The 25,462-nt window shown below is 32.6% G+C and overlaps 5 protein-coding genes across 6 annotated transcripts; all 5 read right to left on the minus strand.

The window, feature by feature from the left end:
• Positions 1–4,923: 4,923 nt before the first annotated feature.
• On the minus strand, positions 4,924–10,397 carry LOC101259035 (ruBisCO large subunit-binding protein subunit beta, chloroplastic). The gene is made up of 15 exons (XM_004235607.5): positions 10,268–10,397; positions 9,100–9,344; positions 8,881–9,006; positions 8,454–8,591; positions 8,263–8,358; positions 7,895–8,137; positions 7,555–7,789; positions 7,300–7,469; positions 7,143–7,220; positions 6,974–7,045; positions 6,765–6,869; positions 6,551–6,643; positions 6,370–6,462; positions 5,349–5,472; positions 4,924–5,197 (listed from the first exon to the last, which is right to left on the minus strand). The coding sequence occupies exons 2-15, from the start codon at positions 9,328–9,330 to the stop codon at positions 5,184–5,186; spliced, it is 1,818 nt and encodes a 605-aa protein (XP_004235655.1). The 5' UTR covers positions 9,331–9,344; positions 10,268–10,397; the 3' UTR covers positions 4,924–5,183.
• Positions 10,398–11,312: 915 nt separating this feature from the next.
• LOC101259733 (early nodulin-like protein 7) lies at positions 11,313–12,382 on the minus strand. The gene is made up of 2 exons (XM_004236352.5): positions 12,083–12,382; positions 11,313–11,889 (listed from the first exon to the last, which is right to left on the minus strand). The coding sequence occupies exons 1-2, from the start codon at positions 12,258–12,260 to the stop codon at positions 11,534–11,536; spliced, it is 534 nt and encodes a 177-aa protein (XP_004236400.1). The 5' UTR covers positions 12,261–12,382; the 3' UTR covers positions 11,313–11,533.
• Positions 12,383–13,118: 736 nt separating this feature from the next.
• Positions 13,119–14,884, minus strand: LOC101258738 (CASP-like protein 3A1). The gene is made up of 3 exons (XM_004235606.5): positions 14,531–14,884; positions 13,664–13,799; positions 13,119–13,567 (listed from the first exon to the last, which is right to left on the minus strand). The coding sequence occupies exons 1-3, from the start codon at positions 14,800–14,802 to the stop codon at positions 13,349–13,351; spliced, it is 627 nt and encodes a 208-aa protein (XP_004235654.1). The 5' UTR covers positions 14,803–14,884; the 3' UTR covers positions 13,119–13,348.
• Positions 14,885–15,383: 499 nt separating this feature from the next.
• LOC101258447 (nuclear pore complex protein NUP35) lies at positions 15,384–19,164 on the minus strand. 2 transcript variants are annotated; one of them, XM_004235605.5, is made up of 4 exons: positions 18,888–19,164; positions 18,104–18,704; positions 17,103–17,214; positions 15,384–15,976 (listed from the first exon to the last, which is right to left on the minus strand). In XM_004235605.5, exons 2-4 carry the CDS (start codon positions 18,688–18,690, stop codon positions 15,668–15,670), a joined length of 1,008 nt encoding a protein of 335 aa, XP_004235653.1. In that variant the 5' UTR covers positions 18,691–18,704; positions 18,888–19,164; the 3' UTR covers positions 15,384–15,667. The 2 variants fall into 2 exon arrangements, with proteins under 2 accessions (XP_004235653.1, XP_010318535.1); XM_010320233.4 differs by having other exon boundaries at positions 18,104–18,785; positions 18,888–19,059.
• Positions 19,165–20,540: 1,376 nt separating this feature from the next.
• LOC101259427 (uncharacterized) lies at positions 20,541–21,673 on the minus strand. Its single transcript, XM_010320232.4, has 3 exons — positions 21,467–21,673; positions 21,330–21,392; positions 20,541–20,947 (listed from the first exon to the last, which is right to left on the minus strand). Exons 1-3 carry the CDS (start codon positions 21,536–21,538, stop codon positions 20,753–20,755), a joined length of 330 nt encoding a protein of 109 aa, XP_010318534.1. The 5' UTR covers positions 21,539–21,673; the 3' UTR covers positions 20,541–20,752.
• Between the last annotated feature and the right edge of the window lie 3,789 nt (positions 21,674–25,462).

Raw genomic sequence — 25,462 nt, forward strand, 5'->3', positions numbered from 1 at the left:
AAATGTTTAAGGACAAATTATAAATGGAGTACATTTTTGTTCTTTTCATATAGTTTAAAGATATTTTAACTCGAATCCCTTTTATTTTTGTCCTTTATTATTTTGTTTAAGATTTTTGCATTTCTCTACCATTATCATTTATCGAATTATATCGATATATTATCGTAATGGATATGTTATTGTTCCTCCTCATTGGTTGAATTATAGTGGATATTTTGTTGTTATTTTGCCTTATGTAAACTCCAATAATAAAGCTACTTACCACATTGGATAGATAGGAGCAACAAATCCTATCAAAGACAAAATTAAACTTCTTTGTTCTTGTCTATGTTTTATTGGGCAAAATTATTAAGACTTACACCTTTGACAAAGTTATATATTCGATAAATAATTGACATATATGCAAATTGACCCGAATTATGCTTTTAAAAGAAAAAGCGAATAGGGGTGAAACAAAAATCAACAAGATCATGACAGATATAAGTAAAGAAAATTTTTTGACTTTGTTTATAATTGAGATAGGAAAACATAGATGATCAAAAGTCACTTTCAAAGTTCAAAATGCAATTCATTTTTTTTTATCCTCTGGGAACCATAGCCAATAGATTGGACAAAATGGATGACAACTTTTCTATTTTAATTTAATCACTTATGGTTAACTTTTTAATATAACTTATGCTTGTGGGTTTTGTTTTAAACAAAATAGTGTGATTTGGTGGTAGTTCAAAATTTTCAATGACTTGATGAGATGATAAAAAAAAATGTTCTTTAAGTGGGCAATCATTATGTACCCTTAGCCTTTAATATTTTCATCCACGTATTTGATTACAATTTTGTTTTCTTCTCAAATTACTAGTATTTGATTGAAATGGACATTTTCTAATTAGTTATTAGGATTATACATGCTTCTTTCTAATTCGTGCATTTTCCTCCTTTTTGTCTTGTCAATACTTTAATAAATTTAATGACAATAATGCTACCATCCATTAATCTCCCAATTTCTTTCTTCCACTTGCAAATTACGTTTTGTACGCGCCTTAAATTATTCAAATTCATACAATCTCATTTGTCAAATAAATATATCGTATATATATTGTTCTTTTTTTAAAGTAATAAACTTGAATACTCTTTATAAGAGATTAGAAATATTTAAATTCTTAAAATTCTAAATCCTAGCATTTGCATTTACAAATGTTTTTATTAAAAATTCTGAATCTACTATTACTATAAGTAGATAATGATTATCAAGGATGCTTTAATATTATCCCCATTGTGAAGAAAAAGTCTTGTTTTTGTCCTTTCTTTTTGACGGTTGAACGGAGCTTACTCTGAAGATTTTTTCAAATTATAATAGATACTTGTGCGGCAAAATTTGTAACTTTCCAAAAGTTTGGATGGGCATGAAGTCTACTAATTTGATCTTAAAATTTGTTATTGACAACGGGAAAATATGAGACAATATACAAAAGAAAAAGTGAATTGATAAATTTTTATTTTTCAAATTGGATACATAACATTTTGGACATTTTTATTTTATACCGTTATTATTTAGTGCGTGATTACGAAAGGCTTTAATGTCATTCAAAATAATAATAATAAATAATAATGTTGATGTGTTAGTTTTCAAAAACAAAAAAGTCTAAGACGATAAGTGCTATGGTATTATAGCCGTTAACGATGAGATTAGCCTTAAGAGAAATAAGTTAGGCAATCATATTATATATGATTTATTCTCTTGTTTAGTTCATTCAATTTTCAATCAATTAGTCATTCTCCAAACTAATTGCATGCAGTCTACCAAATTGAAAGATTGATTTAACATTTAGGGAAAGGGAATTAGAGATTATCAAGAATTATCAAAAGTCCTTTCGAAAATGACAATCTATCTAATTTCTCTCAATTATTGTTTAATTTCCTTTGAATATAACGAAAACATTTCACGTATAATCCTATAAGTTTAATCAGTGAAAAATAAGTTGTAAGTATAAAAATTTTATCCTTTAACTTCTTGAAATATAGAGATTTTTTAAATAATTTTCGAATCTCGACTCTTATTTTTAAGGTTGAATACTTTTTTTTTAAAGAAAAACTTGATGAAGATGCCACAAGCTTAGTAATATCCTTGACCAATAGATCATTTTACACCGCTGTCAATCTTACGCCAATAGTAATCAATTCTAAATCTTATTTATTTATTTATCTAAGTTTCGTATTTATTTATTTAATATTGCTAGTTAAGAATCTTCCTCTCTAACATGACACCTTTCAATTAATTCCACAAAATTATATATAAATTGTAACAGTCCGTTTTTGTTAATTTTTTAGACTTTTGTCCACTTGCTTTGTGTCCTAAGACTCGCCCACTAATAACCTACTCCTCCTCCTACTTTTATTTATCGTATTATACTTTTTAAAAATTTATTTGACTAATTTTCATTATTAAATACGATTATATTTATTTAATATTTTAAACAAAAAATTATATATTTTAAAAATTACATAAAAAATATTATGAATTATAATTTTTTACATAAATATTAAAAATATATCGTAAAATATTAGACAAAATTTTCATAATTTAACTCTAAAAAGATATGACAATCAAAAGTGGACGAAATAAATACCAATTAATAAATATTCTCTAATTATTTATGATGTAGTATTCTCTTGGGAGAAAAAATCCTTCTACATGAGCTAAATTATTATTTTGGGATTCCCAACAAAAATTTTGAATCCATACTCTTTTAAGTGTACACTAAGATATATCATTTGATACACCAATTCAATCACCTTTAAGTAGATTTTTTATTTCGTTTTTCATCATCATATATTCATATTACAAGAAGATTTTTGTGACTTGGCCATTAGATGTACGTTTCCTTATCGGAAGTCATACGTAGACTTTTTCTTTTTCTCATTCTTTTCTGGTTAAACAAAAAGAAAAGAATAATTATCAAAAGCAAATCTACTCACGTTTTAATTCTCATTTCACATTTTGATACGTTCAAGTTTTTTCAAACTAAACCTTTTTCTTATTTTCTCATGCTCCGTTGGCCAAATATATATTTAATTCATTTTGTTTATTTTTTTTTTAAAAAAACCATTAAAACTAGTTAAGTGATATTCAGCATAGAACTGTCGAAATAAGAAATGAATTCTATAGTTAGTAGCATGTGGTTTATAGTATATTTTTTTCAGCTTTTCTTTTTCTTGTTTCTATCATGTCAAAGAGGAGAATATACGATTATAAAGCAAAGAATATGAAGTATTTTAGCCCAAAATACAGGTCGTACTAATCACAAGACCGCCTCAATTTTAAGCCAAAAGAAGATTGAAATAAAATGCTCATAAAAGAAAAGACAAAACATGTACTCTCAATGTTCCCTTTTTTCTGATTTTGGCCTTCTTTAACACTTCTGGCACTTGATGACGCTATTCTCATAGTATAAACAAACATAGGAGAAAATGGTCAAAATTTGAAATTTAAGTCTTAAGCCTAACTCACATCTCAAAAGCTAGTTCAGGAAAAGGAGGATTGTTCAATCCTTATAAGGAGTCCACCCATCTTATTAACCACCGATATGAGACTTTTGTCATTCTTTAACAGAACCGTAGACTAATGTCCGGGATATTTTAGCATGAGAAGTTAAGGCCTGTTTGGATAGGCTTTTTAGCTTATGACTTATAAGCCAAAGTCATAAGTTCAAATTTCTAATTTATTTTGAATTTAAAATAAGTACTTATAAGCACCTTTTAATTTTATCCAAACACTATAAAACTAATTAAAAATTATTTTAACCGGAAAACACCTAAAAATAAGTCAATCCGAAGAACATCGACAGCCAATTCAATCAACTGAGAAAAGTCATAAAGGAACGGAAGGTGCAGACAGTACTCCCCTACGATTTGTCGTAATCCCAGTAAAAATTAAAGCTTCAAATTGTAAGATAGGCTAGTCAAATCATACCAGAGCACACAGTACGGCAGAACATCGTTTTATCCAAAGTTCTATGTATCCCTATTTGCGCCAAACTCTTGGTGAGCTGTTATCATCATACCAAAGATTGGTGCCTTCTTTTCTTCTTTTGATATTTATTAGTAATTTATATACAAATTATAACATATCCTACACCTAGCTTGCAAAACACCACGGACAATTTGCTTGTGAGACATAGGTAAGAGTTCTTGTCAACATTATACTTAACTATATAATAACATAAAGGAAACTTAAGTCAGGTAGGGTAACTATCCTTTTTAATTTTTCTATTTGTACCAAGTGTTATTTTATCGAGATAAATGTGTAAGCAAACTAGAAGAAAAAATATTAAGAATGAAAATATTTGTAACAAGGTCAAAGTAGCCTCGTGATAAGGGGGACGTGAACGGTTCAAACATATGAAGACAAAATGAATAGATGCCTCAATGAGGAGGTGTTAAAGAATATGATTATTATGGGTATGAGGAGAGGTAAAAGTAGACTAGAAAAGTGTGGGGGAGAGTGGATAAACAAGATATGCATGACTCTCCTATAGTTCACCAAAGACATGAGCCAAAGTAGAAAGATATTACTCGAGTATCTAACCAACTTCTCTACCTTCACAAGGTAGAAATAAGACTGTGCACACGTCATTCCACCAGGACCTACTTGTGTGACTACACTCTGCCATATACGTTGTTGTTGTGGTGTGATGTTTTAACTAGTGCTACGTTATTTTCTCAATATATGGTATATGCTATACATTATAATGATATATTAAGCATGACCTTTACCCTTACAAGCTGAAAGCAGTAACATTGAATTAGAATTTTTGTTGTTAACGTTTAGGAATATCGACTACTTGGACCATCACCAACGCAAGAGGGGCAATTTTTTTTTTCTTTTATCAAGTAATATTTTCACTAGAAAAAAACAAGAGGAGCAAATTTGAACAATATTGTTACTTTAATTTTACCATTTCTATCACTGCAAAAATGCGAACTACACCATTTGGGCTCAGTTATGCAAAGCCTATGCTCATAAAATTTCAACTTGGAACAACAAGAGAAACACTGGCTATTTGTAAATGTGAACTCATCAACTAGTTGACTCTATGTTGCTAATTAATTCATATTATTCGTAATTTACCGGCATTGCGCTTCAGCATACCAGTTCTCAGCATGTCCTCAATCCCTTCTTAAACGATCTAGGCTCCATAGCCTATTTAACATCAAAATAAAAAAAAAGTATTAGTACAAATAACTCGCTCATTCAAATGCATGTAAGGTGACCTATCGTTGGCCTCTATGGTAGAATCAAAGAGAGGGGGGGGGAGGGGGGAGTGTCTATGGTTGGCCTCTATGGTTAATACCTGAATTGTCCATCGGGTTCCCAGCAACTGCAGGTTCAGGCACCTTGATCTCAGTGACAACAGCATCTGATGTCAAAAAGGTCCTTGCAACTGAAGCTGCATGCTCCAAGCAACATCTTACCACCTAATTTCCACAAAACATGCAGCCGTTAGCTTCGTATGGAAAACACAATAAGAAGCAACATCAAAAAGCGAGAGCGTAACCTTTAGGATTGAAAATAAGTATTCCCTGGAAGTCATTTATGGATGAATCACAAAAAGTACGGAGAAAAAGAACAGATATTTTCAATTCTCACAAAACAAGCCACCCATTGCATTAAATTTTTTAACATAGACAGAGAATCTCCTAGATGCTATTTAATGCTGAATTACAAAAACAAGAAGGAAAAAGAGTAGATATTCAATTCACGATCATTGGTCATCCACCAATTCTTGGTAGATGTCCAAGTACGAAGAAATGAAAAATGAAATGTCAAACTTTCGATGTGTTATAATTGAAACACACAGTTAATACAAATCAGATTTGCATGTGTGTGCCTAACAACAATAAAAGATCAGATATGAGATATGTATAGTTTAAAGTAACAAATATTGATTTTGACAACAAGGGTCATCCTTTAATCAGTTTATAAAGTAGAGATCAATTTTTAAGAAGACTGGAAGGAGACCTTATTGGCAGAGAATTACGACATGTTCAGTTCTATGATTACTAAGAACATAGGATGAAATGTTTACGGACATGACTCTGAGAATACAGAGCACAAAAAATGAGGCCGTAATTTTCTTTTTGATAAGTCATGGACTCATGGCTACACTCATGTATTGTAAAGATATAACACTCGGGCTTAACTCAACCCCAAAAGCTAGCTAATGAGGGGAAGAATGCCCAAATCCATATAAGCAAATCATTAGTCTTATCCAACCTAATGTGGGACTCAAACCCACTCTTAACATGCATATTGTTGAGATTATCTACACGTCTCTTCAGCATTTGTTCCCCTTGAGACTTCTAGATACTTACTTTTGTAGGATCAATTATACCAGCAGCCATTAAATCTTCATAGTTTCCGGTGGCCGCGTTATAACCATAGTTTGGGTTGTCATTGGACAAGACCTGAGAATGATAGTAAAACCAGTCAATGTATCTTTGAACTCTCATACGATGCAACATGAACAGAAAGCCCATTGCAATCTTGTTATACCTTCTCAATCACAACACTTCCATTAACACCAGCATTCTTGGCTATTAACTTCATAGGGTAGCGCAAAGCTCTCTTGACAATATCAGCTCCAATCTGCAGTATTAAAAGCTGAATTAGTGCCATCCGCCTTCAAAAAATCAACATTAACATATACAAAGAATTTTGGTACAACTATATAAGGAATCTTCTTCAATGAACTAAATAAAAGTAATACCTTTTGTTCATCATTATCAAGAGTTCCTTTAATGCCTTCAACTTTGGCAGCAAGCCGCAATAAGGTGCATCCACCGCCAACTACAATGCCTTCGTCAACAGCTGCCTACGATTACCAAAGATCAATTTTATTACCACTGTAAGATTATAGTGGTTGGCAAATTCAAAATTTGAATGAATGGCCATAATTGCATAGATACTTGAACAAACCTTTGTCGCATTGAGTGCATCCTCTACTCTCAATTTCTTTTCTTTGAGTTCTGTTTCAGTTTGTGCACCAACCTGATATTTCATAATCCCAAATTATGGCAAGAAGAGTATACTTTGAATTATGACAACGAAAAGATATCATCCTAAAATAAGTGAATCATCAACTGACCTGAATAACGGCAACACCCCCAGAGAGTTTTGCAATTCGCTCATTCAATTTTTCCTTCTCGTAGTCTTGTTCAGCTTCCTGCATGGACAGCCCAAGATTGTTTTGTGAAAAGGGTAATTGATTGACCAGCATGAGAAAGTATAAGACAAAGTTCAACCTCAAGCAGTCTTTTAATTTGTGCAACTCTTTTGCTCACTGCATCCTGTGTACTACCATCACCAACAATTGTCGTTGAATCCTTTGATAAAACAACCTTGGCAGCATTTCCTAAGACCTCACTTCCAGCCTGGTCTAGGTATAAACCAACCTCCTCTCGAATGACAGTACCTGAGTGCATATTGCAGAATTAAATTTACTTTATATGGAAACATGGCTTTCGTTGAACAGTGAGATCACTTCGTTTTGGACAGACCTCCAGTAAGGATAGCAATGTCATCAAGATATTGGCTTTTTCGATCTCCAAAACCAGGAGCTTTGAGAGCAGCAATTTTCAATGCTCCTCTTAATTTGTTGACAACAAGTGTGGCTAGAGCTTCCTGTTCTATGTCTTCAGCGATTACCAATATTGGGTATCCATTCTTGATTGCTTCTTCCAAAACATTGACTAAATCCCTTGCATTTGTTATCTTTTTGTCTACCAGAAGCAGCTGAGTTTTTTTAAAACAAGTTGTCAGCAACAAATTCTTTAGCAATTCCAGGAAGAATTTTTTTTAAAGATAGTATGCAATACAAAATGTCATGGTACATCATACCTTGCAGTTTTCATATTCAGCTACCATCTTCTCATTGTCCGTAACAAAGTATGGAGAGATATAGCCACGGTCAAATTGCATGCCTTCCACGACAAATAAGTTGTTCTCAGAACCCCGCCCTTCCTCAAGAGTTACTACACCTTTCCTACCCACTTTACTCAAGGCTTCTGCTATCATATTTCCTACTTCATAGTTGTTTCCTGCACTAACCGCAGCTACATCTGCTAGTTCACTGTCCTCGACCTAAAAAGTTATCAGCAACTTTAAAAAATAATAGTAGTTGTTCCAAACGAAGTAAAGTTTTGAAAAGTTGAAGCAGCTGTACTGAATCATCAGTAAGATTTAACATATAATTTTGTAATTTTCACCTCTTTTGACAATTTCTTTAGCTCAGAAACCAGGGCTTTGGTGGTCCTGTCAATGCCCCTGGCAATCTGAATAGGGTTTGCACCAGCTGCAACAACCTGAATAACCCAACGTTAAGGAAGCTATTATCAAATCCCTAACACCATCAAAATCTTGAAATAGCTTGCAAAATCGAATGGAACTATTTACAAACCTTAACACCCTCCGTTATGAGCCCCTGTGCCAAAACAACGGATGTAGTTGTTCCATCCCCAGCCAAGTCATTCGTCTTTGAAGCAGCTTGTCTCACCAAACTTGCACCAATATTCTCAACAGGGTCTTCTAGTTCAACCTATCGAGCAACTCAGAGCATACATTACAACATATTTATTTCTGCATAGTTTGACCATACCAACAGGACTGAAAGACAGCATTGTAAGTGAAATAACAATGTCACCGGAAGGAGTACACCATTTAAAAATGAATTTGTGAATAATATAAAGAAGAAATCACAAAGACCATTTCCAGTGCTGATCATGGTAAGTACAACATATTTCTCTTTGACAAGTCACAACAAGTGCATAGCGTTTGATAGTTGAGTGTCGGAAGAAAATCAGATACGGAGTTTTTCAGAAGTCTACCTCTCTGGCCACAGTAACACCATCATTTACAATTTTCGGAGAGCCATATTTGCTCTCAAGAACTACATTTCTTCCTTTTGGACCAAGAGTTACACCTACTAGATCTGCAAGCTTGTTAACACCTGCCTGAATTTTGAAGGCCAAGAAATGACGATAATTAACCAGGTACAAAAGGATGAGGTTCAAGAGAAATCAATTAAAAATTCCTATCAAGCTTACTTGGAGCTTCTTAATGGCAGAACCATCCTGATTGAAGTGTAACTCCTTGGCCATAGCCTGGATCTTGGAATCATTTCTCTTCTTTAAAACATTATTCTTTCTCCTGCCCCCTAATGAAGTCAAAGATATCCCAGAGAATGAAGATAACGTTTCACAAGAATTGATAATCTTTTTCTCAACTGTCTGGCTAGTGGAAGAAATTGAACACACGGAGGTAAATGTAGCAGCCATGCTCCACAAAAGACCTGCGGCATAGGGCATTATTGCCTCAGAAAAGTATATAAAACAGACTCCAATTCATTAAAATCAAACACACTGAAGGTCTAATTGTTCAAACGCAAGCAGATTCTTGGATTACCAAGAAGGCACTACTGATAGCGTGACTTCATGTACCGGTTGGTCATATTTGGTATGCTTGACAACGGGAATTGGTAGAAACAAGTGCATAGACTATGGACAAATAAAGAGATGCAAGCAGACAGGCTCCAACTTAAAAATCTGAAGGCATGGCGCATGGTTTGTTGGGCTTATAGCCATCTAGATTCAACCTACAGTCTTTTGGAATCCATTACGGTGTACTGCAGAAGGGCCTTTGAAAGCAAGACAAGCTCAAGAAAAAATTGTGTATCAGACATTTAAAAGAATATATCACAACCTTCAATGAAATATCACAATGAAAAAAAAAACAAATGGCATGCATAAGAGCGCATCGAAATGCTCAATGCAAGAGCAAAACTTTCTAGGTAACACACATACAAAATTATCATTACAGGTTCAATTAGTGTTACATTTCAAGGAGTCCCTATATATATATATATATTTTTTTTTCTTAAGCTTATTGTTAAATTACAATCTTAATTAAAACGACAGAGAAAAACATCAGTAATCAATATTTTTCAGTTATTAAATTATTGAGTATTTAAATGGAACAAGCACAATAAAGCTGGAGATTAAGTTTTCATAAACAACACAGCAAAATGTAGAATCTCAGTTCAAACAATAATGAATTCATCTATAGAGTAGAAGAATCGGAGTTCCAATTAAAGGCAATCAATGGAGCAGTAGAGATTCAAACAGAAAGGAATGCATTTTCCATTAATGTTTTTGCAGAACAATCAGAAAATAGTATCACAATAAGCAAAAGAAGATGAAGAATGAGGAAGAGTACCTGAGAGCTCACTCGTGAAGTGGGCGAATGTGGAAATGGTAGAGCACAAGGGGGAGAAGATAAGGCTTTGTTGGAAAGGAATTTCTAGAAGCTCAATATTTAAACCGCAGACGTACAAGTTCTAAAGAAAATTTGCATTATAGAACCTTGTAGTTATCGTGCTTTGTAAATTGTTCCTTATGCTTCTTAAAATCTTCATTTCTGTCCGTTTATACTTTTTATTGTACAAACTTTTTGAGTAGCACACTAATCCGAGTTCAGTCTAAAAATTAAACCGGTCATAATTCATTTATTTTCATGTTTGTTATGATAAAATATTGTTTATATATTAATATTTTTATTGATTTTACTCGTAGAAATTTCATACTTTTAGTTTATACGATCAATTCAATTGAAATATATTAATTTGAAAAAATATAAATCTATAATCTTTTTCATAATATTAGTTTGAACATAAGTTGATTAAGTAATAAATATATATTTCTTAAATATTTAATTTAATATTATTTATAAAATTTCTTTTTTGTATTTGGTTAAATTTTAAATAATTAATTTCTATTTTTAAAATTAAATATAATTTTATGATTATGACGGACCTTAAAAGTTAAAAAGTAAATTTACTTGGAGATGTTATCATGCTACACTAAATGTGAGTCTCAATGGACATCCACTTATTTATTACATGTGTATTTATTAATTTTTAAATATTTTTAATAAAAAAATTAATTTCATGATTATAAGAAAATAATATATTAGTCAAATTAATTTTTGATTGTTAAGTATTTAAATTTGGAACAAGTATAAATAGAACCCTATATATAATCCATGTCAAAAAAAAATTATATCCTTGAAAGTTGAAAGTATAGAAATTAATGAATTATGAAGTCATATTCAATATAGGAAAAAATTTATTTACCCAATTAATTACATAATTTTTTGGCTTTGATAAAAATTAATAATATACGTAGTCATATTGAATAAGGGAAAAAATCATTTACCCAACTAAATAATGAAGAAGCACTCAAAAAATATTCAATGTGAAAAATTGAAATCTAAAATAGACATTAGTATAGAAATTCCCATTAAGAATTAACGTGTTGTCCATACAAAATAAATTCAAAATGAGCCATAAATTCAATGTGAAAAATTGAAATCTAATTAAACTAAGCCACAAATCATAATGCATGATATTAAACAAGCTAAATAACTAACCTAAATAAAATATTCTTAGTAGTAGAAAAATGAAAACCACAATAACAGGGGGCTTCATGCTAACCCAGCAATCGCTACAACAATAACTGAAATCAACAACGCCGAAATGAACGCTAATGGAACTGCTGAAGAAACCGACGCCGAGATTGAGAGCGGCGATGGCGCCGGTGCCTGAGAAAATGGCTGCGGTGGAGATTCCGAGATTGGATGTAGTGGGAGAACTTCAACGGCTAAACGCTGGCCATTTTTGCAATGTTCTGGATCGCCGCTCACGAAGTAGAACGTGCCGGCCCTGTTTAGATTCATTGTTCTGGTGCCGTCTTTACCGGCCGAGGCTAAATGAGTTCTGTTGCAATGATAAAATTCCCATTTCCCCACTTTAATAACCGAGTCATTCCTGTACTCAAAACCTGCACAGAGATAAACCATTGTCACACATATAACTTTCTATTCACAAAAAAATATCTGTGCTCAATATTTATATCAAACAATGTTCATTTATTATATTATAGAAATAAGCGAGTAAGTGGAATGTGTAAAACGAAATTATTGATTTGAGGTAACTACACTATAAATTTTTACGAGATATTATTAATGACTTACGAAGTGAATCGCCGATATGAAATTTCTTATTGGCAGCCCAATGATTATAGAGATCCGTTTCATTCTGGCTTGGCTGATGCCAACCCACAGCATCACCAACTTTGAATTCCTCAGCGGAGGCAGCAACAATTGTAAGCGCAATGAAACAAAGAGTAGTGTAGAAGAAAGCTGAACCCATTTTTATCTTCCTCAAAAACGAACTGATTGATATTGCTAATTGCTAATTGTTATTAGTGTATGTAACAATATGGAAATTTGAGAGTTCTAGAAAATTTCTCACTTTGCTATGTTGTTTAACTCTGTGCAACTATTTAAGAAAAAAAAAAGTGATAGGAAAGGATGCAGTAACGTGGTGAACGTGGAAGTTACAGTGTTTAGGGTCGTGGGAGGTGGTACCACTAAGTTTTTCTTGTGGACTTGGTCACGTTTTGTAACTGTTACCTGATGAATAAAAACGTCTCTACAAAAAGTGTGTATTGTTTTTGTTTTTTTTCACCTTGTTTCAATTGTACCCATTTTTTTAGGGCTTAATTAGTTTTCATTTGTTTAAGTAAGTGTTAAGCACAAATTTGAACGTTGAGTCGTATTTGAAAAGAGAAAAACTTTGTAATTTTCTACTCCTTCCATCTTATTTTAATTATCTGCTTTAATTTTTTTTAAAAATAATCTCAAAACAAGTTTCACTTTAGAAATCCAAGTTCAAAATTGGCAAAACTTTCAAAAGAACAGTTATACAAATAGATAGGTGTATCCTATACTTTTTATCTGGTATTTTTATTTTTTTCAGCTTGAAAAAGTTAAAGCGACGGTTAAAATGGAACGAACCAGTATATTTTTAGTCTAATTGGTAAGGTGCAGAAACTAGAAATCTGCGGTAGAAATCTGTTGAACATTGAATTCAACCTAATTTCGTAAAACTCCAATTTTCTATCAAGTCAAAGTTTTCAATTTTACTGTAAACTCGAATATAGAAACCTTAAAACTTTTTGAAAGTACTTATTATTATATGGTTGGCCATAAATAATATGATTAGAGCTTTGTTTCTTTATGTATTCAAATACAAAAATTATTACTTATGATATGATAACCACACTTCAAGAAGAAGCAATGAAGGAAATAAGCATAATGTACACAGCTTCACCTTTCAAAATGCTGAGCTGCGGTGAGTTTCTAGTGGCCACATTTAAGAAATGAAGGGGCAATGCAATGACCACAAATTTACCTAATAAGGTTTACCACGTAAATCACTTAGTAAAGCAAATAAGTCTAGTGCTTAGACGACAGCCAAAGTACATCAAGAACAACTAAAATGGCAAGCAGAAAGCAGCTGAAAAAAGTGAAGACTATTGAAGCAGATACACGGTCACAAAAATGATGCAGGGGTTTGCAGAAATTTGGCAGAGCTGTATGTCGAATCCCTGTGTGATTCAAACTGGAAACACTTGATGCAGATGATCCAGCACTCATCAGCGCCAATGCAAATACCTATAGTAACAAAAACAATCACATACTACTGTTATAAGCAGTCATTGGCAACCGAACAATCAGATAGTAGTGAACGCTTAAACATCAAATCTGTACCTGATCTCCAGCAAAAATAAGCCATCCGTGATTTCGCGAAGAAATAGTTGGTGATCCTCGCACAAGTCTTGATCCGCTGATTAGTAGCTGAAGTATTAAATGAAGTGCAACAGCAGCCGAGATGCCAACCAGGTACCTGATCAGTAAATTTCAAATTACTCACAACTTCTCTGGACTTGGAAATTATTGAATCACATTCTCCACTGATTTTACGGGTTTAAGGCCGTGAGGGTTGCATCGTAATCCCCTCCCCGTTTACGGTATACATATATAAGCACTATTACACAGAAATTTGACTATAATTGGAGACAATAAATGCTTGAGAGGAGAATGAACTAAGTAAACCAAAGGAAATTCAAGTGGCTCAGATGGTTGGCTACTCGCCATCCTCTCCCCATTCTCCCTTTCCCTACCCCCAGTTACCCCTTAAGAAATAAAATAGAAATAATTGCAACAACTAAAAAGGAAGAAGATTCTCTGTACTAGTTTGCATTAGTGTCATAAAACAGAATACTTATTAAAATTCTACTCACGGGTTTTTTGTTCATTATCTGCTATTGCAAACAAAAAGCAACATATATGTAACTACATTATCTAATATTGCACGTACTGCTATTTTTCAGGACTGGAAGTAACATTTCAAAATTCAAAGTAAAATTTTAAAAAAAGAACAATAATACTATCAAAACAAGTAACCTACTCAAAAGCTTAGGACAAAATTGTCAACAAGCCGATGCATGGAGTTACCAGTCCATCAACAACATAAGACAACAATAGAGAAAATTTAAAGTTGATGAATTTCTACAACGCTGACAAATTTGTACATGTTGCAAGCATGTGACAATAATAGGGGTAAGAGATGTTTACTCGAAGGAACGAGAGAAGGACCACTTGGAGTGCAAGGGTATATTAAAACCCAAGACAGTGATGGTAGAAGCTTGTTTGGCAGTTACCATAAGTGATAGAGCTGTGACTGAAGTCACAAGACACAATGTCCGTAGGATTACTTGCATCACTTGAGCTTTCCCATTAACATTTCTGACCGGTGGACCGCTCGAGCTATCCGTGACAGTATCAATCCCCATCTTCGACTCCGGCAGCTGAATTCCGACGTCCGGTGGATTCTTGCCGTTAATCATCTCCTCACTACACTAGTAATTCACCAATTGCTCAATTTCTATGATTTGGTTCTTTTTGAATTGTAAGAAAGCGGGCAGTGGGGTCATGGGCCGTGAGAAATAACACGTGGCGAGTATAGATAGGACGAAACAGTCAACGAAGTATCCGTGAATGAACAGTGATAATTGACGTTTTTGTTCTCTTTGGACATACAATAAAAAAAGCAATAGAAGGGCTGTAAACTCCAAGTCACGGGAGCAAGAGAGGCATTACTTAATTTGATTACGAACCCAATACGATAATACTCATCCCTCCCAAATTACTTGTTCACTTAAAAGAAAACACCTATATTTTCAAATTTTAAATTTTTCCTCATCTTCCACAAACCAATAAATACATGAATTCAAAGCATGTTTTTAAACCACCGTGTAACAACCATGTCCATCATCCCGTTGGCAATAAAATGTCAGCATTAACCATTAAACACTACTAGTAATGAATAACTGAAATACCAGAGAACCCATCAAATCACTTGGCAAAGACATTACAAGCACAAAATATTAGAACTCGCTGATATACAAAGGAAACTGACAGAAAGATGCAAAGGAAATGTAAATTTCTCTATATCTGCATTACAACACCGTCTCTTTTCTTCAAAATATGACAGGATTAATCTTTGTTCACATCGATACAAATACACCATGAACATGCATTCAGAGGACAAACAGAGAAGACAAAGGAGGGAAGGGAGCACAAATCAAGACTCATGACTCTACTGTTGTTTGGAATCAATATGCATTCGGATGAATCAACTTTGATATTTGACATCATTGAGTAGAAATAACACAAAAGCATGGGAGGAAGAACAAAACGAAGCATGGAAGATTAGACACCAAACATTAAGTCGACAATTTTAGACACAACGGATCTCGCTGGGGTGGCAACGGATCCAGATGATTGCTTTGCACTATTGCTGCCATTTTGGAGATAACAAGGTTGAGAGGAGGTTCTAAATGGAGTCGGGTCATTGCTTTTACTGGTTGGAGCATGCGGTAAAGGTATAAATCCCTGCTTGTTGAGCCTATCATCCAGTGCCTGACGTTGTGTTGGATCCACTGGTTTAACCCCAATCATAAGAACTCCATTTATCTGCATACCGTTCTTGTTAAGAGCTTTTTGAGCATCAGCACGATTCTACACCATAAAAGAGGAGAAAATAAGACACGACTTTATGGTCAATGAAATGTTTTTACCTTCCAGAAGACTAGGGTCATTGACAGCAAAAAGATTGCACAGAGAAAAATAAATACAATGGACAATTTTTTTTAAAAAAAAACAAACATATCCCTGCAAAGAGAGATTACATATCACGGGCATTGCAAGTGGCCACACTATTTATTGGCTTCACAGCAAAGGTAGAAATCATTCCAAAGAAAGACGCTTGGTAAGGTCAGGTCAGACCAGCAGTCGCAGCTGCGGAGACCAACACAGGGTTAGCGGACTTCTAAAAAGAGGCTAAAATTAAGCTCAGAGCCCTATTACTGTAAAATATACAGTTAAGTAACAGCAAATGTCAAAAGCAAAGAAGCCCTAATCTAGTTCTGATAAATTTATCAGAACTAGATGCTGAGTTAACATAGAAAATGAATACTTGAATTGCTTGAGGAATGTAAAGTTCCCCAGCCAAATACAATTCAATTTAGTGTAAGCAGAATTACTTATGGGAAGGTAAAAAGCTACACAAGGGTTGCTTGGTAGAGTATCAGAATCAAGAAAGAACGAAAAGTCACGACACTTCTAGATTATAGTAGAGGTATTGTAATGAAGGATTTGTCACTATTTTCATTCACAGCAATAAAGACGATATATAACTCGTATTTCAGCAACATTTACAAACGAATGTCAGCAGTTAGCAAGAAAATCGTACTCGTATCAAAATAAAAAAACTATAATATTCAATATACACATAGAATAAAACAAAACCAAAAAGTTGAAGCAACAAAGAAATGAGCATCAGTAAAAGGGGGAGAAAGGATAAGTTGGTTGGAGAGGAAGATAAAAGAACAGGAAAAAAGGGTAAAAGTTCAGAATAAATTCTACAAGGGGGTGAAGGAAAGTAAAATAATGAAGAAGAAAGGGAGATCTTGTTTTGGTGCAGTTTAGCGGTGGCAAGTAAGTGTTAACTGACACTAGAAATCATGGTACTCCTACAACATAACCGAGAACAATAGAACACCAAATAGGCTCTTAAGACAGTATGTATACAAGCATGTACAACAGAAGCTGAACATGATGACATGTTTATAGGTATATGACATACCTGATAGAGAATGTGCATCCAATTAGCATCTCGGGGGCCCAGAATGTGTTTCAAAATGACACCACATTTCTCAAATTCCCGTAAAACTGAATTGGTGTCAATTGGGGAAAACCTGCACGTAACAATCAAAAGGTAAATGATAAATAAAAGACCAAAAATAAGGGAAAATGGCCAGCAAAATGTGAGAAGTACGGATATTAGGGTCCCTATATAACAACTCAAAGAGACTGAAAGGAACACAGATCATAAAAGTAATAACCTCAGCACATCAAGAGAGACTCAAAACAAAAGCAAGAATGCATCAATACTCCTCTTATTTTTCAAACACAGCTATCACATGAAAGGATGACAAAAGCAAGTTATTGCATAAAAATAACGTTCCACTTTGTTCTCCATGTTCTTTCACGTCGACATTTCTTTGTCTTTTAAGGCCTATTTTAGATGGAGCGGTATTGTCAGGTCATCCAATTTCATATCATTTTCACTTGCTCAGATTTACTTCACAAAAAATGGATTTGAAATAAAAACACAAATCACATGCCTTGTAAGCCTTCACTTAGATTAATATCAAATGAGTCAAAAAACATTTGATAGGACGTATTCTAAATTCAAACCTTCAAATTTATAATACTTGTGAATTTGGACCCCCTAAAATCTAAATTTCTCCATCCAGAGGGAACCTTAGATTATGACTTGGCTAACCTCAAAGGATATCCTCAAGACCCTGCCATGAAAAATAACACAGATAACATCTGATTCTAGTTGAAAGTAATAACTCTACTGAAGGAACAGAAAGTAAAGGAAAAGAAAAAGGAATATATGATAACCATGGGTGGTTAGCAACACATTTTACAATGCAACAGCTTGAACTAGAAGTTACCCTAATGAGCTAACAGCAAAAAAAAGAATATCATGCAGCATCAAGGAGTTCTAATACACCTACTACTATCAGGAACATAAGTGGAAGGGCATAGAATAAAGTATGAAAGATATAGGCATACCCATAAACTGTGACCCATTCTTCCTCATTAAGGTTTCCCACAGGGATTGAGTTCTTCCTGATCTCTGGCCTTGCAACTTCCCTTGGTGGAGGTAAGGTTATCAAAGCACCAGGATGTACGACGCCTTCTACTGGCGAACCTTTGTCCTTGTCATCCTGCTCAGCACTACCACTACCCTTTGCAGGTGACCACCATGTCAAACTTGGCAAGGGGCTTTGTTTACTCTGTTGCTGCTGCTTACCCATCAGTGCATATGAAGTACTTGCCTCAGACTTACTCTTAGGTGTTGAAAATTCCCGTCCTGAATTAAGCACCGGCGTTCTAGGGTCCGACTTGATTTCTGGCGAAGTAATATATTCAGGAATCCCCGATTCCGGAGAGACATCCGATCGATCTTCAAGGGTAAATACAGGCGGTGGTGGCAGATCTGAACTGGCAAAATTCTCACGCCATAAAGCAGAAACAGCTGCTGCCTGACCTGGTGTATTGAATTTCGACCCAGATTTCCGGGAAGAAATAGGTGTAGCTAAATCCTGGAAGAACAGTGATTGTCTTCCAGTTTTCGGGGTTCGCACTGCTGTACTCATTCTCTCTCTCAGCCCTAATGATATAATCAAATTCTCAGAGATTGAACATTAACTAACGAAGCTACCGGATATGCTAGTACATATAAATAACCTATCTGAGAAAAAAACGAAGTACATTCAATTTGTGCCATGAAACTAATGAATTAAATTGTTAAAACATTTCAATAGATTGATTACGCAGACAGAAAGGAGAATACCTGGATGTATTGGAAGACGAAGAACTGAGATTTGAAAATGGGGGGTTTAGGTTGCAGAGCGCGAGAGCGAAAAACCCTAGAATTATAATACTGTGTGAATGAATTCAAATAAAGGCCAGCGGTGGCTTTCAACCAAATGACACTTACTGTCCTTTGGGTTGAACACTGAACTAAAATGTGCCCGGGCTTTTTGGTCCAATATTAATACAGAGGTAATTAAGCCTTTTCTTGTTTTCTTGTATATACGTAACAATGCGGCTCCTTTCCATTTTTATTTGTCGCCAATTTTCTCAAGAGCTAGTATTTATTAATGATATATCGATAAGTTAGATTTTAATTAATTAAAATATATTCAAATTCATAATTTAGATGATAAATATATTATTATATTAATTAATGAAGATATATTTCTAACTATTTTCTTCGAGTTCGATTGTTTCTCTCTTTTCTCCCTGTTCCCTCCAAAATCTTCTTTGCTTTATTTATTACTTTCAGAATATTTCATTTCATGACCTACACAATTACTTCAAGGTGGATGATTAACATCATAAATTACGACACTTCAGTTGTTCTCTACTACGTTTAGCCTCCATTTCTTTACAAATAAAGATCGCGACAAATCTGAAGGGAAAGTTCGGACTAATATTTATAAATTTTCAAGTATTGGTAAAGTTTTCTATCATCTAATGTTGTAGTCGATTTGTAAATGTCGAGTTTTCCTTAATGTGGTCAGCCAATTGGGATCGTCATGGTTGGGATTTACACAAGGGGTTTAGCGAATGTTGGCGTAATTGAAATTTGAATTAATTAATTAAACGACAACAAAAAATTTTTTGGGAGGGAATAGGGAGAAAAGAGAGAAATAATAGGACTATTTTAATTGATATAATAATATATTTATTATTTAAATCATGATTGTATTTCAATAAATTAAATCTTAGCCATTAAATCTAACTTGTGTCATATGTCATTAGTCAAAGCTAGAACTAAGGAAAAATAGGGACAATAAAAATGGAAAAGAGTCGATCCTACGTCTATCAAGCAATTTTGTACAACATCCTTAAAGCCCTAAAAACATCAAATAATCCATTTCTCCAAAATTCTCTCACAACATCTAATGTCTTAATGTTAAAATTTGGGTGAAATTTCACGATGTGTTTGATTATAATATTTAAAAGACGTATTTTATTTTTATCGAAAATATGATTTATACACATAAATTTTAAAAACTATCAAAACTAACAATAGGTTTGTATTATGAGTCAATTGGATCTTGTTGCAACATAAAATAAGTAATTTCCATCACACTGAAACAATATAATAATTTAGAGTAAATGCAAAAATATCATTTCATTCATCATAAAATAAATAAATCACATAACTTTATCACCCTGAACCTATTGTTCATCTTTATTATGATTAAGCTACTAGTGGGAAAATTGTTGTGGTTAAGCTACTAGAGGGGAAAATGCTATATTCTTAAAAAAAAATTAGCGGAAATAGTGGGAACATGCTACAAAAAATAAATAAATGAGTAAAAAAATAAATACACGAAAACACTATGAACCCTTTACACTAGAATACCGATGAATAATATAACGTTACTCTAGCAGAAATGTCAGATTCGAGCTGTTGAAATGAAGAAAAAAAACCTAATATTAAATCTTTCCATTTCATTATGCGTCTTAAGTGATTACATGATGTGAATCTAAATTAGTTTGACTCCAAAATAAATAAAAAACAATTACATGATGTGAATCTGAATTAGTTAGACTCCAAAACAAATAAAATAAAATTACATCGGTAAATAAGTAAACAAGGAGAAGATGACGTGTTTATTTGTATATAACAGAGGAAGTTAGGAATCAAAAGGGAGCAGAGAGTGGTTCCTTGAACTTAGATTGGTCAGGCGAGTCGTCAGTTATCGCCGACGGGTACGCACATTGACAGGAAGCCTCGATCACCACATTTGTTTTCCCAAGGCAATCTTCTTCTACAACAGATTCTGCTTCCTCAATTACCACTAAACCTTCCTTTATTTGAACAACTCCCTTTACTCCCTATATATCGTCACACATTCAAAAGAAAAAAAGAAAACTAGCATGTTAAATAATATGCCGTTTAACTTGGCTTCGAATCACATATATGTCCTTTAATTTTGAGTTTGTACAAGTAGACACTTAAACTTGTATAAAATTGAACAAATAGACATACACGTCCTACATGTCAGTTTTTGTCCTATGTGGTGTCCATCGTGTATTTTGCCATGTAGGATTCATGTGTTTATATGTTAAAAAGTTAGATAGTTAAAGTGTCTGTTTGTGCATTATAAAAGTTAGAGATCAAAATTAAAATTTGAAGTTAAATTTAAGGTCCAATATATGTATTATGCCTTAATTCTACTGATCGGCAAAGTAAATACTGTGATGGTTGCATGCATACCTCTTGAAATAGATTTGATGCTTCGTCCAATTGTGTATTTTGTACTATATCAACAGCAACTTCCTGCATCATTATCATAAATAAATTAGTAAATTGAACTCAAAAATTTGAAGTAGAGAGTAAAGCAGAAGCATTACACGGGCAAGGTTGAGTTGACCTTGGCTCAATGTCTTAGGCTCCATCTCAATGGAACAGCAAAAATTAGCCATGAAGAATAAATGGATAAAAACTCAACAACAGCATACAAAGGTAATACTAGTAATAGGCCACTGCCCATCACAAAATGTAATTACTTACTACTTAAGATGAACATGTTCTTGTGACTCTTAAATACTACTTGCTACTATTATATGCTATATTGCTTAGGGAGTCTTTTTATTGGTGAAAATTGAGGCAAAAAGTCTTGCAATGCATGTACACCTCGTGAGGATGAACTGGATATTGAAAATGAAATGATGGACTTGCTTGAAGAACAAGGCCATCACGAGTTCAATGTCATTTCCTTTTAATTGGTTGGTTGAGGAGTAAATATATAAATTGGAAAGAAAAGAAAAAAGAATTACCCTGGCTTTGATATGCTTCGAAACAAGGGTCTCGTAAAAACACAGATTTCATTTGCAAAATTTTACTGAGTATGTTGTTATTGAGCAAAACGAATTATCACACGAAAAAGGGATCTCCTTTTATTCGATTATGTTACAATTGACTAGTTATTTTTTATGACCTACTTTTTTATGTCCCTATTTAGTTGTCCACTTTAGAAATGACACACATATTAAGATAATAAAAATTAGCATAGTGAAGTTACAATATTACTCTTATTAATTATGGTTTCAAAAAGGATGAATTTAAACTTGGAAATTTTCAAGAAGTTTAAATGAGCGTTTAATAAGAATTTTTTTCTTTTTTTTTAATTGTCAAAATAGACAAATAAATAAAGACAACTAAAAGATAAAATAAGAACAGATGAAGTATTTATTGACTTGACATGCCGGTTAAATTCGAAATGACTCTTAAATTATTGTGTCACTAAAATAGTGGAACTCGGCTGAAATAATTAAGACAAAATTAAGTGTTCGAACTTTTCTCCTATGTATTGAAGTTTGAATGTTCTAGGGTTTTTCGTATTTTATCTAGGGAGTATTTTGATCCAAATTTTATTTTCATATTAAATGTAACTATTTTTCAATTACATTTCAAATAAGACTTAAAGTTTGTTAAAGGACCTTTTCCACACAATTTTTTCCTATTTGGTCTCACGGTTTCTCCTGGATCAGGTTTGATGGGCTACATAGAATAACGGGACTTATACATTTTGAGCCCATGGCCCGCACTATAATACTCTAGTTTGCATGTCAATTTTGAGATTTTTTACTAGATTCACTCGGCGAGTATTGTTTAATTGAAATAAAATACAGAATTTATTTGTTTCGATTTTTATTGATAGTATTAGTTAGCCCAGAGATAAATGTTGTACAAAAATTAGAATACAAAAACATGTATTTATCATCCACTTTAAGACCAAACAATTTAGTGCGAGGAGGTATGGTAATGTAGCAGAAACTTTGGTTGAATACATTCATAACGATAATCTGATGCACAAAGCATCACAGAAATAGAAGGAAAAAGACTAGCTTAATTAGTTTAATTTAATTAAGCTACTAACTAAGCAGACTTATATACTAAATTAAACTATCACAATTTTAATTTTACATTAAAGGGACCATTTTTACATAATTACTACTGATTACTAATAGCTATATCAACTCTCTAATCCCTCTAGTCTTTTCTGCACATGCAAGCAATTTTCAGAAGCATGTGCCCTATCTTTTTTCTTATTTTTAGCTTTTAAATTTGATTTTCCACCTAATTTATTTGGCTTGTTATTTATTCAACTAATCTTCAACTTAGAGAACCTAAACGCTATTAGCTTATTAATCACTAATTTAATATGTTCATACACGTGATGGTAGTGTGACAGACTGGATCAGTCTATAGTCCAAACTTAGGTAAATATTTTTTTTTTCTAATTTGATTTAATATCACATTCTGCAGGCTGCAACTTGAAAGTTAGTCAAAATTATATATTAATCTTGCAACAAAAATAAAATTAATTTAGGATCACCAGATGAAATTGCCTTTAAATGATGATAAGAAAAGCAGTCCATACATAGTTATGGCCAAAGTGACAATATTATTAGCTACTTTTATTTCCAAAAACAAAAATCTAAATAATTAAAAAAAATTATGGCCAAAACAAAAAAAAAAAGAATTTACTCTTCCTCAATGCAGGGGCGTCTCAATATAATTAGGAGTCTAAAGCAAAATTTTAATTCGTGGCCTAATATATAATATACTTTATAAACGTATTTATTCAAATTTATTTATTTTTATACTATTTAGATGGAAATTATTAGTACTTAATAATGTTTTTTCAGTTACTAGTTTTAGGTAAGATTTTATCAACTCAACATTGAAAAACATCCTTTAAATGATGCAATTATTATATGAATTGTTAACATAGTGGTGTAAGTAATAAATTGATAAATATAAAATAATGATAAGAGTAAGAACCATGAATTTGACACAAGAAGTTAATGACTTGGTATACCTCATTTTAATATGATTTTACTATAGAAATGCTTGAAACTAAAATTTAAAAAGAAAAAAGAAAGAATTTACAATTCACCTTTTCTAATACTTTTCACTATTAATTCTTATTTTCGATAAAGTACAAAAGTTATTAAAGTGAATAAAATAATTTAATTTATAAAATATTATATCTTTTTATCATAAATAATTATTTTTTCTAAAATTTTAACATATAATTTAATCTCAGGGGCCCTCAAAATTTGGGACTAAGTCAAAGGCCAAAGCATAGAGCCGCCCCTGGCTCAATGTACATCCGTCTTTCACATTTATAACGTAATTTTATTTAACTAATCATAATATATAAACACTCAATATCGATAAGTATTGTGAAAGCTTTTTATAACCATTTAGCTCAAATGAATTGCTTCTTACTAAAGGCTTTAAATATATACAAATGAAATAATTGTACCTATATATCTATGTCATTTTTTAGTTAATTTAATATGGCTATTATGGTGCGCAAATAATCAACTACAACATGATTATTTCTGCTAAGGTTAAGGGCGCAGGTAGTGACGGAGTCAGGAATTTAATAAAACGTGTTCAAAAATAACAATTTATTATATTAAATGTTCAAAATATGTTATTTAATCATTTCGTATATCATTTTATTTATATATATGATATATTTTTTTCGATGAATTGAACACCCTTACCAATATGTGGGTACGCCACTGGGTGCACGGCCTTTTCAATTTTAATTTGTTCTCATTTAATTTGGAGGGTTTTCGATATATCCAAGATAGATATATACAATTAATATAAATTCAATCGATTCACTTAAACTTTAGTATTTTCATACACGAAAAGTATATGGTTAATCAAAACTATATTCAATTATAAGTTCCTTCAGCGCGTGTCTGGTCAAATTAATTAAGATTTTTTGTTAGAATAATATAAGAGTAAATGATTCTGTTTGATTTTGTAAACATAATTAAGGACTTGATGTTATGAATTATAATAATGTGTAATTAAACAGGTCATGTGACTCCCATCTTTTTTGATTATTTGGTCCTATCTTCTTCTCCATGTATAAATAACCCTTACCATAACAATATATCGTAATATATTTCGTATAATCTACAATTAAAATTTATTTTATATTATACAGATAGATAGATAATATTTAATAAAGTTCGACTCAAATGAAATAGCATATCAAAATCAAGTAGAAAATGAAAATATCGTACTAAAAATATCCTGCCAAAAATAAATGAGAATTAGAATACTGAAACCACTTCGCATTATTTATTTTGTGTGTTATTTTTGGTTGTTGTTTTTTTTCCTTAGATGAATCCTTCATATGGACATGTTTAATTTGATCATTATGGTTTATTCACTGCTCTTTATTTTAATTGGTTAGACTGGTTGGAGCAATATCAACATATCACTCATTACATGAAAGAAGATTTCTCACCAAACTTTTGCAATGAAGAAAGTAATTTAGCAATGGCAATTATATATATTAACTTTTAATTATT

Source organism: Solanum lycopersicum, chromosome 3 (genome assembly GCF_036512215.1).
Source record: "Solanum lycopersicum chromosome 3, SLM_r2.1".
In the NCBI taxonomy this organism is placed as follows: domain Eukaryota; kingdom Viridiplantae; phylum Streptophyta; class Magnoliopsida; order Solanales; family Solanaceae; genus Solanum; species Solanum lycopersicum.